This window comes from Aedes aegypti, chromosome 2 (genome assembly GCF_002204515.2).
Source record: "Aedes aegypti strain LVP_AGWG chromosome 2, AaegL5.0 Primary Assembly, whole genome shotgun sequence".
Lineage (NCBI taxonomy): Eukaryota > Metazoa > Arthropoda > Insecta > Diptera > Culicidae > Aedes > Aedes aegypti.
Window position 1 is genome coordinate 77799904 of NC_035108.1, and position 18837 is coordinate 77818740.

General features: G+C 38.1%; 1 protein-coding gene across 1 annotated transcript in view; it reads left to right on the forward strand.

Moving 5' to 3' along the window:
* LOC5574790 overlaps positions 1 to 18837 on the forward strand; it is a 123229-nt gene that overhangs the window by 87009 nt on the left and 17383 nt on the right. The window contains 2 exon segments of the mRNA XM_021841311.1: positions 16347 to 17227; positions 17229 to 18014. Coding sequence (XP_021697003.1) covers positions 16347 to 17227; positions 17229 to 18014 — 1667 coding nt within the window.

Below are 18837 nucleotides of genomic sequence, written 5' to 3' on the forward strand. Positions count from 1 at the left end.
GAAATATTTCATGGATAACTTTGGACTCAAACAATATAGAGCTTTATGTTTTGTACTTGCCGAGCAGGTGGAAAAAGCTGACCAAGCTCATAATTTATTGCTCTAAAGTAATTACTGACAATCATAATCGACTATTGGTTTGTTGAGATAAGAGATCAAAAATAATATCAAAAATAGATATGGAGAAGTATTGAACAATATCTTGTTACGATATTACATGATCAAAACAATATCTGGCAACCCGAGGAGGAAAGAATAACTAGCTGCTACTGAATCTGAATTCATTTCTCATCTCTTTAACTAGAATCATCTCGGATCCAATCGTATGTTATTTACTAGTCACATACTTGGATTGAGAGATCCATTTCAGCCATACATCATCATAAACTATGATCGCCCCTAAATCATCCAGGGCACGATCCATGTTTGTTTAAACTAACGAGCGAACGATAGATTAATAACACAGATTAGACGATCGTAATGAGCTGCGATCATCACACGTTAAGTAATCGTCATCTTAAAGTATCGGAAAAATTTGGTGGCACTTTTTCTTGAACTTTCACAACCAGGTCACACACAGCATTGGCAACGAGAAGTAAAAAGAGAAACTATTACGAAATCGGTGCACCGTTGTTTGCACAGATCAATTGTAGAAATCGAAAGCATCGGCGCGACGACTGGGCGGATGGGCGGACGAGCGAATGAACGCGATCGTCGATTCGGAGCTTACTCATCTGGATCGGTGATCGGTTAATTGCTCAGAGTCCGACTCCGAAACACACGCTCTAAGACTTACACACTATAGGCGATCAGGTGGCTAAAAATCGGAAAAATGACTTGTTCTGATAGGTTTTCTATGCGCACCATTCCATAATAAATACTTTTATTAGGATATTCTTGATATAACAGAGCAAGATTTTTTTTAGCTTTGTTGATACAGTATGCCAAAGCAAAACAAAGAAAACATTCTTTCATAGCTGCCTATTTGGCATATCAATATACTTGGCAGCAAGCTCAATTGCTTCAAATTGATTCGCAAAAGGCTTGAATTTCTTTGACGTTGATGACTTAGATCGCTCGCGGAACAATATTTCTCAATTTTAAATACTTCTCGATTCAATAGCCTGATAGTCCTACTTATTTTTTCACTTCTAGAAATCTTTACACAATTGACTTGATCTTAATCTCCTCTAGTCAGCTGTGTAGCTAATTGATTACTCGCGCTGATATTGATTTTATTAAGGTGATTTTTCATATATTTTTTTTATAATAAATCTTCTTTCATATTAGCTCAAGCTTGCTGGGATATTTGAACATGGTGAAATGTATGTCAAAATGTAACATCGTAACTATCACCCTCACCTTCCTGTTTACGGTGGATACAACCTTCGATCGAATCCTATTCGAAAAACTCATAAATAAGACATAAGACGGCACAAATATTTTTGGCCATCAAACTATATGAAAACTGCCCATAGTGGTACACGAGCACGACACTCGAAGCAGGCAGTGTCAACGGGAGAAGCTCCGTCCGAAATCTAGAACACGATGGAACCGTATACGCGTGCAATTAGCACTTTAAATGCTTAATTTATCAAACCAATAAACAATATAAAAACAGCCATAAAACACAGCCCCAGTATAAAGTAGCTTAGTAGGTTTCTGTGGTCTTATCTGATCTTGTTGTAGTCATGCCGAGCTCACCGATTCAAACGCTGCTAAACGGTGTGGGGAGAGGCTCGGCAGAACAACTACTACAATATGATTCCGCTGACCACCCCCTCCCGACTGAAACTACACATAAACACGGTCCAATCATTCGTACGAACAAAACAAGCAAAACAGAAACGGTGGCTAGCTTCCTCTTCTATTGCTTACCGGGAGGAGGAAGCTTACTGGGTCGAATCGATTAGAGAAAACTGATAAGAGAGTCTCTCTAGAGCATAACCCAGTAGCAACAATAACGTGTACTGCTGGTGCAAGCATAACTGGCCTATGTTAAATGTCAACATTTTTGATATTTTGAAGTTGATGGTCATGATTTGCATAGCAGTTTTAAGTAATAATCATAAATAAATGTAAAAACCGACGGTGGTCTAATAACTACCGCTTATGCTTCATAAGCAGCAGGTCATGGGTTCAATAACATGCCCGTCCCTTTCCTCGTACTTTGTAGTTGTATCTTTCACTTGCTTCTATCTTCCACTCTTAAACTTCCACAGTTGATCTATTCCAGGAATTCTCAACCGGTGGTCCGCGGACCCCTAGGGGGCCGTGACGAGCTCTCAGGGGGTCCGTGAAGACATTAAGAATAAGTGTCGTTTCTCTTGATATGAGGAATCTCTTAAGCGCTTAAGCTGATGAAATCTTAAATTGGCTCCTAAAATGTTTGAAAAAAACTTTTTTCTATTACATCACGGTAGGGTATGTTCTTGTTACTATTTTGACAAATTTTCCCGCGCAAATAACAGCTATATCATATTTAAACTTGAATCAAATAAATGGGTTCAAATTTGAACCTTGACAGTTTTGATCATGTTTGACGTTCCTTTAGTTAACAAACACGCCACAGGGGCTCAAGTTTTTAACACTGGGGTTGTTCCTATCTGACATTTCAGAAGGGACAGGAAAAATAAAATACACCCAAAATTTAAGTATAAACCAAGGGGTGTGTCAAAATCTCAATAATCAGGAAAGAGGGTTTTTTGACCGTAAACCAACGAAATGCATTTAAATATTCAGTAAATATGTGTTTCTAGCCTGAACATAAGCGTTTGGTACTTAAATTGGGACAGGGCTTTGGGAATATTTTTGTTGAGAAAACGAACGAAACGTTTTAATTGCAAAGTTTCGGCCGAGAAAAAAATAACCATCTTAAATTGAATCGTTGTTGTCCCAAGTTTTTTTTTTTACTATATTCTGAAACCGGACATAAATGCGATTTACTGCAGAGTTTCAGACCTTCGGTTGGATAAAATCCACAATGTTAATGTGAAAGATGAAGGTTCCCAAAGGGTTTATCTTACTTTCCCTGCATTATTTTTGTTGGATTTAGTCAACGTTGTTTATGGAGGTTCCTTGTCATACTTTTGAAAAGATGCTAGTAGTCAGAAATCTACATTCCTGGCTAAATTATAAGTAAACTCCTCCAAAGGACCATAGCAGGATTCTTGCATTTGGTTGATTGCATTTGATTTCAAGAAAATTCACCTTTAAGGGTCCGCGAGACGTTTATAAAGCTTCAAAGGGGGTCGCAGTACCGAAAAGGTTGAGAACCACTGATTTATTCGTTCATAGCATTTTCTAGAACCAGAGACGGACAAGATCACGATTTTTACGCTTCCATTCTTTCATCATTATAGCACGCTTTTCCTTACGCCTGATACATAAGACTACCCAAAAAGCAAACCTCTCTGCCATACGAATTACTTGCCTCCAGAGCTCATCTAGAGCTGGCATAGATGCAGGGTTATATCCGGTCTACTGTGGACCAGTTTCAAACATTAGATTTTGACTTCTGATATTTTTTTGGAAAATGTTTCTTTTTGCAAATAAGAGGGGTGTTAAGGGATTATCCATTCTACTTTTTCCAAGTTACTAAACGCATTCGATTTATGCCGTCATATATTTCAACATACTTTTAGCTTGTTCTGTAAAATAAAACTGCATTGTAAAAGTTAAGGGGTCTATTCTGTTATTTACTGAATATCACCAAAATGTCTATTCTGGAAATTTGTTAAAAGTACTAGGTTTACTTATATCTTGATAACAAAGTAAAAATGGGATTTCTCTTGATCATGTTGCAAAACTCGTTCGATCACAGGAATGATTATTTTTTCAGAAATGGTTTTCAATTCCTCAAGAGGTTTTGGAGTGGAAGGTATACAATAATGATATTATGTCATTTTTAGCTGTTTTTGAGAAACTGCGGAGCCTCGTCGGGCACTAAACCTATTGTGCTATAGAGTGTGCGTTAAATTTCCGCTCCATACTGGAATATTTTTCTTCAGTATTTCTCCGACCATACAACTGGGTGTTGCATGCAAATACGTTGTTTAGTGTAGTGTTTTATTTACAGGACAAATTGACCATTTCCAATATATAACTAAAAGCTTGTTGAAATTTTTCATATACAGTCGACTCTCCATAACTCGATATTGAAAAGACCGTCGAGTAATGGAGATTTGGATTTACAGAACACAAAACCTGCGGTCCAAGAGACCATCGAGTTAGCCATGAAAACCAACTTTTACTATGGTTCCCTAACACGATATCTAGATACAGAATATCGAGTAAGGGAGAGTTAATTGTATGGTAGGTTTTTCACGAAGTTGCTCTGCACAGCTTCTAGGATTCGTAAACTGCAAGTATAGAGTAAAATGGGGCAAAATTTCGAGTGGGGCAAGAGCTTCTTTTTAAGATTCTAGCTCAATTCAAAACAAAACTTATAAATGTCATGGTGGCTCGAATGCTATTCAAGTAAGAAACTTTCACTTTGGAAAAGTTATGGCTATTTGTTGTTTTTCGACGTGAATATTGTAATTTTTGGTCAAACTTTCGTTGCATGGAACCAATTAAAGATAAAATCTCTTTTAATACTTTATGTAAGGGCGTTTCTAGGCCTATCATAAGGATGCGTTGAGGTGTATTAGTTTTTGCATAAATGCTTGAAAACCATTTTTAGCCCATAGTGGGGCAAAAGTTCGAATCAGCGGGGCAAAAGTTCGACCCATGTATAAACTCACGGAAAAATCTGAAAATTGCCTAAAATCCACATATTATCTTCAAATTTAGCAAAATTTGTTTGATCGTGCGAAAAATGTCATCAAAATTTTACATTTCCACTTAGTTTTGCGAAAAACTGCTATTTTTGAGTATATTACAATTAACCCTGTTTTGGGCAATATGGGCTGTTAGGGCACGTCAGGAGTTAATCATCAATGTTAACTTCCTTTTCCCGATCAGCCTAGATAGCCGCGTAGTGTCGGTAGCGGTTGTTTCAACTGGCTAAGAGTTAACACTACGGACTGCCTGTTCCGGTGGTAAAAGTCCACCTCACAGGTGACCCCTAATTCATACAGCTTTAAGCTTACCGTGCCTAAGAATGAATAGTTAGGGGGGTCTAAATAAAACCTAGCCGCCTGTGGAGTTCCAGGGCACCCTCCACAGTATAATGCCCTTCCTATGCTACCCGGAGCAATGGTGCAGGTGACCTTGTGTTTCTCCGAGATAATCGGCTGCCCTTCTTCAGTCTCAAGCCTGAGGCTAAATAAGGGTGGGATTATTAATACATTGTAATTTAGTTTAAATTTTCACCTATATGGTTTCGCATTATGTGTTTTACGCAGTGTATTCCGTGCTTTTCGCCTTTGGCGACTTTTAAGAGATACCGATCTGGTTTTTGTTCGCTGCTAATCTTTTTTCGTTCTGAGATGGCGAAAAGCTAAATCCTGCCTAGTTAGGGTAGTGGCTACGGCTAGGATAGCTTAGTTAGATCAATCTCCAGCAACGATCAATCTTTGTAGACTCATGCAAATGGTACAGCTCAAGTGGCGCTAGTTCAAAAACCTTACTTTTGTGAACTTTTATCTAGGTAACCTTATGGACCCAGTTTTTGCTACTTTCAGAAACATGAAATGGCAAACTCGAGTACCATGCCTCGTGCATGCGTGCTCGTAAATAGCGCTGACGTTTCTACACTCATTTCTGAGTTAACAACCAGAGATGTATGTGCTGTCACAATTGATATTTCTGTTGGTGACCTCAATAGGAAATACGTCTTTCGTTTTGTGGTGTATTTACCACATGATGAACCATCCCCAATGGATGATTTCAAACGAGTAGTCGTTCACTGCCTATGAAAAGGCCTTCTGCTAATTGTGGGCAGTGATGCTGATATTCATCACACCATCTGGAACAGCTCAGATATCAATTTGAGAAGCTCTAGTCTGATGGAATGCTTAAGTAGTTCAAATCTTGGATTACTAATTGTAGGAAATCTCCTACATCTCTATATGAACATAAGAATTAAATTCGCAGACTTTGCATTTGTTATACTCCACAAACTGTGAATTGGTTGTGTGCAAATTCTATGAATTCTCTCCGTCCATTGGAAATCCTAGTGATTTGGATGTTTCCACTTCCGGTGAATTGGGACACAATTGTCCTTGCTTCGAGTGATCTCAAAATTGCTTGTCACTTTGCTTATAGGACAACTTCCTACTCCCTTCGCGGGACGAGTGGACGTCTGTACATTACTGAGCCACCCCAAACCTGATATGTAACTGTCAAGTTCTCGCGTAATTGCGATTCCAATTACTTGGTAAACACTTATTAAGTGAAACTGATTTAAGTAACCTGAATCTTCAGGACTTTCTGTTATTCTTAACCCGCTGTGGTAATGAGCTATAGGCTCTCTTTGCGCTTATGCGTTTTGCAGTGCCCTTTTTAGGGCGCTGTTCGAACCCATTGTGGTATGGAGCTACATGCTCTTAATTCGCTTGTGCGATTTTCCCTCTTCAAGGGACCCCACTCCTATTTCCTCCCATCTTCCCCTTCCTTTCCTCTCCCATCGGGTAGATGATGAAATAGGCTCAAATATGGCGATGGCACAAATCTCCCAAATGGCGGGGAACGTGCCTCTGGAGCCGGCCTTCTGATACCTGATAGTTTTGCGAAAAACTGCTATTTTTGAGTATATTACAATTAACCCTGTTTTGGGCAATTTTTTGATGAAAATTTAGTGTGTATTTGTCTGCAAACTTAAGTTTACGGCTAGTGTAAAGGTTGCCTGTCATAAAAGTATCGATATTTTGTATTTAAGCCAGCGAACTTTTGCCCCACACAAGATTCGAACTCTTGCCCCACCGGTGTTATAACTAAAAATGGGTAAATATTTTGACCCAAGTTTGTTTTTTTTGTCAGTAGCGATAGGGGTAGTACTGGCACTCTTAATCTGCCCTAAGCTCCTTCCCAGCATTTGCTTTTATAAGCCTCTATTGCGTTCATCACACAGACGTTCCTAAGCAATGTTGCTCAAATGGTCACTACCCTAGCAGCAATCAGCCCTTACCGTAGTTTTGCAGTCTAGTAGTTCAGACTACTATCAAACTATGATAAGGCCTGAAATGCTACTAGAGTGGTTAAAGTGAAGAACGAAAGTTTTATTAAAAAGTCCTCATTCCCCATTTCATTTCATCACTCACTATCGTCACTTTTATTTTCGACACTATCACGTATTTCATCGATTATCACTCATCAACTTTCGTAATACACTTCAGATATACTTTCCATTATATCACTTTTCATGTCACATCATTTTCATATAAATTCATTGTTATTACCATTTACCATCTGTTAGCATTACTAAGTAACTAAAAGATACTCAATGTAAATGTTTCATTATTTTTGTTGCTTTAGAGTCATTACCATTCAAACTACAATTTAGCACTATCAAGAAAGATACCGTAAAACAAAATCACTTAGATCCATTCTTCTGCACTCACGGTCATTATTAACACTTTTATCATGCATGTTTGAAGAACTAGGCAATAATGTTTATATTCATAGTAATGATTGCAAAATGTATTATGGCCTTTATTAAATTAGTAGAGTTCACATCATCATACATCATCATTATTATATTTTTAACCTTCCAGTCGTCGCGTGGTTTGCCACCGTCAGAGCCACCACGCTGCTGTTGTAAACAAAGAGCGAGGTTTTTTCAACAGTGTTGTACAAAATACAACAGCGCGACGACTGAAGTGTTAACAAAACTATCAAACTCACTTCCAATTTCATTTTCAAATTTTCATCACCATAGATTTTATTATAAAATCACTATTAGCACCCTCACAATCACTAAATTTAATAACAACGAGTGTTACGCGCAGTTCCACCAAACACCCATTCTTATGGGTGCATTATAAAACGATTGATCACACGTTAGCTTCGAAACTTAACAACCATTACTGATTAGTACAAAGGATGCTACAGCTCGTGGTAAACGAACTGAACCATCAACAACCAGCACTGGTTTATAAGTAACTAATGAGCCCTGGCGGTCCCTCCGTTCGAAGAGGACCTGATAATATGCCGAAACATATTAACAGATCCTCCGCCTGAATGCAGCCGTTTCATGATAAATCACGAACCGTTAGAGGTGTGTCAAAGTATTGGGAAGGTGATATGTTTCACAGACGGGTATACCATAAGGTGCACCTTCTACTTTGGCACCGTCAAATCCTGTTATCGTGGCCAGGGAATATTTTGACCCAAATTTGTTCAGCAAAATTATAGCCAATATGTTGAAGGTTCACAGTATGGTATTTGTTTTGCTTCAACTGCTATTGTTTTCCTGGAAACTTTGATTATACCACTAAGGTCGGACTTTTGCCCCACCTTACTCTATAGGTTATGGTCCTTATGTGCACAAAAATCATTTCAAGATAATTTTACGATACATTGATAGTTCCCAAATAAGATTAACAACTATGAAAGATTTAGCAGTTAAAATAAAACGCCCAAAGCCCAAATGCAAGAGTTCTAAGTTCAATAATATTGATGTGTTATCTAATTAGGGTTAAACATAACTTATGATGTTGAATGAAAATATGGAACTTATTGACCAAAAATATTATGTTTTGTTGTCGGCAAAATATGGTTTTATTTACGAAACTCAAAGTCCTTAACACTCCATTTTGCATTTCCGTAAAAGAAATCACGCATTTTCACGATTATCTCAGAAATCTGTCATAGGATCGTCATCATTGTATTTGGCTTTTGATTTACACGATAAGAGAATGGTAGGGCTGTCTGTTGTTCATCTATTGATATACTGGAAGTAGCTTGAAAATTGAGTTTAATTGTTTTTCATCTCTTAACACCCCATTTTACGGTACGTGTTCAATAACATCAAGGTAAACGCCCTTCATGCATCCGGAATAACATCTGCAATATTTTTCGTAAAGATGGAGCTTACTTATTTGTTGAAACATCTGTATTCAAATAGGCCTCGCAAAGTTGTGATGGCTCTCTAAGTAGTTTTTTCGCTCTATCACAAACAGGCAAAGAGCACGCAGCTCTAGAGCATGTTATCAAATCCAGTCTATCTGAAAACCAACCAATTATGATACCACCTCAAGAATTTCTGTTAAATTTTTTGTTATTTCAACACCTAGCTGGCTATTAGATACAACACATTCTGCTATAAAATCCTTTCGGAATAACATCTCTGGTTGATAAAAGTTTTTATATTCCTGTTATTTCACTTATCTGATAAGGAACTCTATGAGGACCATAGCCGCATTTTGCCGCTACGTTGTGCTAGTGTGCATGTAAATTAGGTATATTCCAGTAGAGTCTAGCTTATGATTCCGACCCATTAAGTGTCTCCAGCAAAGTTATTCAGAAGCTTGAATGTATTTTGAGGCAGCACTGTTCTGGTAGAAATGTTGCCGCTATTTTTGCCAGTTTGCATGTACATTAATAGGTTTTAGGCATCTTCGGGAAAGTATCACCCACCGTATATATGTAATCGCAATGTTTTCTACAATCTAAAAAATGAAGCATCACCAGGAAGGAAAGGAAAGAAAACGATGAAACATCTCAAAACCTTAATAATTTGGTTTCAACAAACTTGACCAGCAATGTTTATTTGATTGAAAAGTATCATGTATAATTTTATCGCTTTACAAACTGCTTTATATTATGATCTTTACCACCTAGATCTAGAAGAGTAGTGTCTCCGTCATACTTACTCAGAACACTGAAAGCAAACCAGAGTTGCACGATTGCTTTTAAAATTACAGTACTGGCAAGAATGAAGTAAACAATAGCTGATTTCCATATAAAATGGACATTTTTGAAGACCTGTATCACAGCTTTGAGCTGTATGTCAGAAATTTGACCTGTATGTCAGAAATTTGACCTGTATGTCAGAAATAACTGGAACTTTAATCTATGAGCAACTTAAAATATAATTTTGAGAGAAATGCCAAAATATTCGAATTGAAATACTCTTTAGGCATAAATATTTAGAAGAAGGAATGTTTCTACAAACTCCTACACTTAAACGAAATTCAAAAATTGCTCGTTCGATTTTGGCAACGAAACCGGCCGATTTTGTCAACACGGAAATGTTAATACAAAAAAAAAAAGATCATGGGTCAGTCATCATGTTAATCTTAATATTTTTGTGAACCTTTCTGAGGCTTAGGTATCAAGTTCAAAATAGGTAAATTTAATTCGTAGTCATTATTATGGAGGCAAAAGTTGTAATAAAAACAACCGTTAGATTTTAGCATGCTTCGATTTAGACAAAATGTTTGACATGTTGTCAAAATTGTACGGGTACTGTGACCGTTTATCTTGAAAATATCAAAATTGCTTGCCAAACAGTGCTTCCTCAAATTGCTTCTGAACAAATTTGCTAACAACACAAGCTTCGGAAGATTTTTTAAAATATTTTTCAAGATCTCTCTGGGAACTTAAGAAATGTCAAAACGAAACTTTGAAATACTCCGGAGAAATCTTCGTTGTATTTTCTGTACGTAAAAATTAAAAAATTGTTTGAAATCTTTGAAGAAAATCTTGGAAAAATTCATTGGGAAATCCGTGAAAGAATCACAGAATCCACTTCTTTGGGAAATTTCGGAGTAACATCCGTACGAAACCTATAATCAATACCAGAATATCCTTCTGATGAAATATTTTGAGAAAAATACATAAAATAATACTTTAATTTAACTTAATGTGATGAGAAATCCCCTAAACAAATTATGTACCCTGAGAATTATTTATGGAGAGCTTTTTCAGGTTTCTGTTTGGTCTCTATTTAGTTCGTGTTCAATCTCTTTTTTATCTCAATTTTAGTCATGAAGTCTTTAAGATCGTTATATTTACGTTGAAATATGCTTAAATTAAAAATTTTAGTAGCCTATCGAAAATTATAAGGAGTTCTGAAAATTGTGTTTGAAATACCAAAATTATTACAAAATTTTAATTTTGTGATATTGTCTCAGGGGCCCAGATAGCCGTTGCGGTAAACGCGCAGCTATTCAGCAAGACCAAGCTGAAGGTCGTGGGTTCGAATCCCACCGGTCGAGGATCTTTTTGGGTTGAAAATTTTCTCGACTCCTAGGGCATAGGGTATCATCGTACCTGCCACACGATATACAAATGCAAAAATGGTCAGTTGGCAAAGAAAGCTCTCAGTTGATAACTGTGGAAGTGCTCATAAGAACACTAAGCTGATAAGCAGGCTTTGTCCCAGTTGGGACGTTACGCCAGAAAGAAGAAGATGATATTGTCTTACAGTCAAGTCTACAAAAACAAAATTGTCTTGCTCACTAGTGCCACATGGTGGCAATATTTTGAAACTTTTGGCTCAAATAATATTAGCCCTTGTACTACTGAACAACTTCGCTGAAGACGACCACTTTCCAAGTGGTCATGCTCCTTTGATATCCGCAAAACAAAAGTTTCATGCTCGCTAGCGCCGCCTGGTGGCAAAATCTCGAATATCTTGACTCAAATAATGATAGCCCTTGTATTGCATAACAAATTTGCCTAAAACGCCATCTTTCTAAGTGGTCAGGCTATTGAGCTATCCGCTAATCAAAAATTTAATGCTCACTAACTCCGCGTAGTGGCGTAATTCCATATCTCAATGACCACCATTGAACAACTCTTCTGAAGACATCAACTTTCCAAATCATCAGGATTCATAGATATCGTATGTTACAATGTTTGCATTCTTATCCCTCAAGGTTCATATAGTACAAGTAAGAAAAAGCGCCCCTACCGGCCAAGTTCTCAACAAAAAAGATGATCTTCAACTCCTAAAGGTAGATCGTATTGAGCACTGAAACTTCACCCAAGACAGTACTGTGCTTAACGCATAAGATATATTCAAAAACACCCCCAAATTCATGAAATCCAATAAGCCCTGACTGAGTCTCCTATAACGCTCTAGTGTGTCTTATGGGAGTGCGCGTAATATGAATGCGCGTTAATGGATTGCGTTCAATTGGAGACCCGACTGTACGAAGATTGAAAAACAAATATTTTTTTCGAATTGTAGGATAAATTAGGATTAGAAGCCAAATTAAATTTTCAACAATAATTTCTATGAAACACCTAAATGTACTTGAGCTTATGATGTTGATATATGTTAATAAAACATCTTCCTAGTAATATTTATAAAATTTATTTATTATTTTTAAACTTGTTCCATGTGGAATTTGAAATCATCCCACTCCTTCCCTGCGATATTTATTGCTCAAAAAATGTTATCTCAATATCTATTGAACGGTTTTCCGGCATATTTGAATAAATAAAAATAGAATGGTTTTTGTATGTCACGAAATGGTTTGTGAACGGGTCAATAAATTTGAATATTTTTTCACTGTTGCATTCATCCAGGACTCCAACGTGTTTATGCGAAGTAAAATTTTAGGAAAGTCTCTTGTGCATGGGGTATTTCAGTGCATGTGACTACAGCCTACTTGATTACAATACAAAGTAACACTTCAAGAACTGTGAAAGAATAGGGAAAATCAGTTGACTCGTTCTCAAGTTATTTCATGACATACAAACACCATTCAATTTTTATGGCGCACCGGGGCAAGTTGAAACGGATGGGGTAAATCGAAATGGCAAGATATCATTGTAAAAATCTGTAATGTTGAAAAATTCAACTATAGAAACATTCAGTCAACAGATGAAGTCAACTTTTGCGGAATAAGAAACAGCTAACATTTGTTGGCATCATGTTCAAAACTTCACATTTAATCTTGCCTCACCCGTTTCAACTTGCCCCGATGTAATTTACCTTATAGATAAATTCATAAAAATGCCTCATGTGGCATTTTAAATCGCCGTAAGAGAAACACAAAACTATAAAAATAATTGTTTGCTACAAAAATAGGTATTATTATTCTTGTTATTGAAGTTGTGCCAATTTTTCCTGGACCACCCTATATACTTCATAAAGCTGTTTCACACATAATCTTCACTCTCAGGACACAAAATCTTTCAAGATTAGAAACTTGAATGATTTTGTGTCCTGTAAATTGTAAAGTATCGCTTCAGTGGCGTAACCAAGGGGTTTTGGGGGTAACCCCCCCCCCCCCCCGGAGCCGAAAAAATATAAGGCTTATCTTGTATATTTCTGTACTTCATTAACATTCTACAATTATGGATCAGTAATTTAGGCTCGTATTAACACTCTGAGTTTCAGTGGTTTTAACAGTAACATTCTTATTCTATGTTTTCTTTAAATTCTTAGACCCCTGAAGAGGTTAATAAAACAAAAATATTTGCAAACTTGTACTATAATACAGTACTGAACAAAATATAGTACAAGTTGGTCGTTTTATCAAAACAAAATGGTCGAGTTTGGAGGATTGAATCTCGGCTTCTAGTACTTGGATTGACTTAAAATATACATCCTAGCTTGGAAATACATAGGTTAGCCGGAAATACGAAGCTTTAAAAAATCAATCTTTTAAGTAATAATAAATCTTCAAATTTAACATAAACACAAAAATAAAACTGTTCATTCCACTTATTTTGCGAAATAGATCAATAATTCAAACTTGTTTTTAGAACTATATTATTTAGTAAAAGTTTTGTATTCAAATAAAATCAAAGTGAAAGTTAAGACATTTTTCACACGATGCGAAACATACGAAGACAAAGAAGTTTGTGTTTGAAATATCATGAATTTTCTGCTGAGTGAAATTATGTGAAGTGAGTGAAAGCTTATTTATGAATTTCAGTGCAAGTTACAAAAAGCCCACTAGAAGCCAAGACCCAGGTCTCCAAGTTTGACCTTTTAATATGAAAAGCGACCCGTGGGTAATTTATGCTATTCAGTGCTGTAAGGCTATAATATTATTTTGCCTTTTCTGAAAACTTAACTGAAGCATTTGTGTCAGAAGTTGGTCATCCATTTAAATATACCGTTTTCATTCATATTACGGACACTTAAGGACTCAGGTAAATATAACCCAGCATAGAGCATACAAAATAAATCATTCTGTATGATTCCTTAGCGCTATTGAGCGTCGGAAACCCTTTACTTTCGAACGGTGGGTGAATAATACGCTTCCGCAACTTCAATAATTTTAAATAAATCAAAATGTGTGGCGTTTTCATGATTCTTATTCCGGACGCTTCCTCACTTTTGCCTCATATTCCGGACACTTTGAATCGAATTCCGGACAGCTCATGACAATCATTAATGGAACAGTCAAATCATCAATCGAAATCGTTAAGGCCGCACGGGACGTCATCATAATCATCCTATCCATTTCAAGAAGCAAATCCCAAGAACCACTCCATATATCGATGCGAAAATGTATCACTATGATTCTATATATGTAGTGCACAACCCGATAAATTTTCAGCTTCATCGGTTCACTAAAAATCGAGATTTGCTTCCAGAAAGTTTTGATGATTATTGTTAGAGTGAGACGAAAGATAGGGAAAATAACACGGTCTCCCGTGTCCCCTTAAACCACCAAAGAGACATCTAAGGTAGTTGGGCATTATAAATTTTCAAAGATATTTATGGAAAAAGTTTACTAAAACGAGCCTTGAAATTGAGAACTTTTGAACAGCAAAAATTGAAACATTTCGCGTGAAATGTTTCCCTTACAAAGTAGAGTGTCCGGAATTTGAAGCTGTCCGTAATATGAATCAAAACGGTATTGGGAAAAAGGTCCCATCCGCAGCATAAATAATCTTTCAATTTGCTCATTACATTGCAAACTTTTCCGACCTTCAGAGCATATGAATTTCCGGAGAATCGTTTCTTCAGTTTTAAAAAATTACGCAGATAATGTTTTCTCCTTCTGCATATCGAATACTGTAACATGGGACGACAACGAATGCTATGGTAAATATTCAACAAATACAGATAAGTAAATGCTGATTGAGCATTATCACGTGTTATGTATTTTAATCTTGTTTAATGAGTTTAACCAATTATGCACATTCAAAACAAAATATACTAAAACTCTACAACCCATTTTTTTTGTAGAAACATATGGGTGCAGAACCATTTGGGCACTTCCCTGATTCACTTTGGCATGGGGGGTTTTTCTCGGTAGAATTGTCTGAAACTTTGGTTTAAGAAGCGCATCAGTACGATGCATATTGTGGCCAAATATGAGCGCTCTAGCTTTTTTAAAAAACCCCACTGCCGAAGTGAGCCAAGAATGGGGTCTGGCTTCCTACTTTCCCAAAAAAATATTACCTTCAAGATATCAAACCCCCCCCCCCCCAGAACCAAATCCTGGTTGCGCTACTGTATCGCTTAAAATATGAGTTAATAAATCTTATCTCAAAACTTCATATAATAATGATATCTTGACTGTCTTTGATATCAAATTAAAAATAATTTTCTTTGATGCCCATCGGTAACGCTGGTTAATTTCCTTTAAGATCTCAATTACCACATTGTAAATTTCTGCACGGATAGGCACGTTACCAAAAGGCAATCAACACAACTATCTCTCCATCTTGTAACAAGCACACCATCGAGCAATACTGTCCGATCGCTAAACAGCCTGCACAAGTTGCATCTGGAAGCTGGGTTACAACACCATACAGAAACGACTTGGGCTAGTAGGGGAAATCGGAACGCGTGGGCTGAGGAATAAGTTTGAACATTTAGTTTCATCCCAACAATTGCTACCGCCTGTTCCGCCACCCGTTAGCATAGTCTGCAGACAAATCGAACACGCCCACGCTGTTCACAGCTGATGTGTTGCAGTAGTATTCTACTGGATTGCTGGCAAGGCGATGCATCCCGTCTGTTCACCAATTCCCGGCTCTGTTTTATGCATTTACCAATGGATTCTACGAGCTGCGATGGTGAACTAGCGTGAAATGAACTCCCCCGGGAAATTGTTTATTGGGGCAGAAGTAGCTACTGAGCGAGCTTTGGGGGCGATAGGAAACACTAATAAATTGGCAATATTTTGTTTAATGCATGAAAGTGAAACAGAAATGGGCGATTGGAGATAACTAGAAAGTAAGCTGATATGATTTGTATGAAGAATGCGTTTTTGTGTGATGAACTGATTCGGACTTTTAATGTAAACCAGTATAATAATAATAGTCCTTTTATTAATTTGCAAATGTTAGATTTTTTTATTCATAGGATAGTGGTAAAAATGTAAATTCAAAAATTACTTTAGTTTCATCAATAGGAGTTTTAGCTTCATGGAAAATAAGTTTTTGGAGTAATCACTCTAAAGGCCGATTGCAATTTGTCAAATATTTGTAAACCAATATAATAAGCCCACTAAAAGTCATCTTTTCTTCCTCTCTTGCAGGCCTGAAAAAGTTCCTCTCACAGTACCCTGCCCTATTCGAAATCAACGGCGATTTCGTTCACATCAACAGCTACACATCGAGCAGCGTGGACGACTCGTCGATCACAGGCAAACGAGACTACATCCAGGAGGCTAAAGACTACTTCAAACACAAACTACTCCAGTACGGCAAGGGTACTGAAGTGCCTATTCGTAGTCTGCTCGGCCATCGGAGTCAGGCCTCTCCCCAAGTACGACACATCTCCGGCCAGCACATCCGAGAGTTCACCGAATTCCTGCTCAAACATCCGGATACCTTCCACGTGGTGGACGGAGATAATGTCGTCCTGGTCGGGTGCGAGAACGAGGAGGACGTCCCCGCATCGGAGCGGTTGCATTTGCCAAACTCATCCATCGACACACAGGCCACCCAGCAGCTGCTGGACTCGTTTGCCCAGGTGATAGAAGTCAAGGGCCCCATCATCGTCGATCAGCTCTTCCACATGGTCACATCCAACTTCCCCCAGGAACAATGGTTTCACATGTTCAAAAACCCGAGCGATCTGAAAACGTTTCTGAAGCTCTTCTCGGACTGCTTCCACATACAATCCAATCTAGTCACGCTTCTACAGAAGCCAAAACTGTCCGACTCACACATTCGGCAGGCGCAGGACAAGCTCAACCTGTCCAACAGCTCGTTCAACACCATACCAAGCATCGGCAGTGCCGGAAGTGCCGTGGGAAGTGCCAACGGTAGTAACAATACCAGTCGGACAGCATCACCCAAAAACATGATCGGAGATTTTAAACTCAACGAACCGGTCTCGGTCGGAATAGTCCCCAACGATCCGGCCACCGTACTGAGCAGTAGTAAAAGCGAACCCACTAGTGGTTTCGATAGCTTACTAATCAATAATGATTTTTAAAATGGAGAACCTTTGTCCCAAAAATTGCCCGTTCTCCTCCAATTCCGCGTACTCAAAATCCCAACAGAACTCAGCAGTTCAACAGCAAGCCACTCAAACGGCAAGGCTAGAATCGAACAACCCGATAGCCAACGAGAAAGCCAATCTCATCAACAACAATAACAACAACCCGGCTGTGAATCCGAAAAATCAAACCCTCAAACAACGTATTAATAGTTTGGTGATCAAAACGCTCGCCGAAAACCTAGAGAAAGATAAGCAATCAATGTCTGCCATTCAACATCACAGCATCGGCGTCGGTCCCGGAGGGGGTGGTCCCCCACCGAACAACAACCCAGCGCCACATCCCGTCTCGCCGACGCCGACCAGTCCGGTGCACTCGAACAACTACTTTATCGGGGACACGTGGAAGATCAAGGTGCTGCAGAACACCCGGGTCATCTCCACCGTCAAGGAGTCCCTCTTCGTGAACAATGCCATCCTGAAAGCGTCCACCTACGAGGATCAGGCCGTGGTCTCGTTCGACTGCGAGGGCATCAATCTGGGCGTGCGGGGCCAAATTACCATGATCCAGCTGGGTACGACCCGGGGCGAGGCGTTCATCTTTGATGTGGCGTCCTGTCCGGACATGGTGCCGCACGGTGGCATTAAGGAGGTGCTCGAGTCGGAGAAGGTGATCAAGGTGATACACGACTGCCGGAACGATTCGGTGAATCTGTTCAACCAGTTCCAGATACTGCTGAAGAATGTGTTCGATACGCAGGTATGTAGCTGATAAATATGGCGGGAGGTCTCAAAAGAACACGTTGAAAAGGTTGATTAGGCAACCGCGCGATTAAACGCTTGAAAAATGTTCCAATCGGACTGAAACCCTTTTCAGCTGCTAAACCAAAACTAGAAACTTTTTAGGATAGGCCGTTGGTCGTCAATGATTATATTCCTTTTTTAAAAGTAATTCGATAAACTTGCTCAAAAATTCGCTAAATCATAAAAACAATCTCAGGGGAATATCCTAGAGAAATCTCTAAAGAAAAAAAAAAGAATACTCCTGAAGTTCTCCCATTTTTTTCATTTAGGTTTTCAAAGATTCTTCTAAGGTTTAAGTTTTGTCATAAGGCAACCTACGAACTACATATCCAAATATCTGCAAATATTCATGGAGTAACTTCTGAACGAATGTTTTTCAATGATTCTCCGGAAATATTTCAGAAGTAATCCCGCTGATATTTTAAGTGGAATTTATAAAACATGTGAGCATTGGTCAAATTCTAGAAAATTACTTAAAGAAATCTCTGGATAAACTACTGGTATTTTCAACAGAAATCCTAAATAAAGTGTTTGTTAGAGTCTTACTGTTATTTTTCAATCGGAATTTCTCCATAACATTTTCGATAAATGTAAAGAAATTCTGTGAATACCACCGAAAAAAACTTCAGGTAAAATCCCTGCAGGTGGTTTTTGAGAAATTCCTCAAATTTACATAAGAAAAACTGCTACGTGAAATTTTGGAGAAATCCCTAAAAAATTCCGGGAAAGTGATCAAGGAAGAATTTCTGCAATAATTTGTGGAAGAAATCTGATTTAAA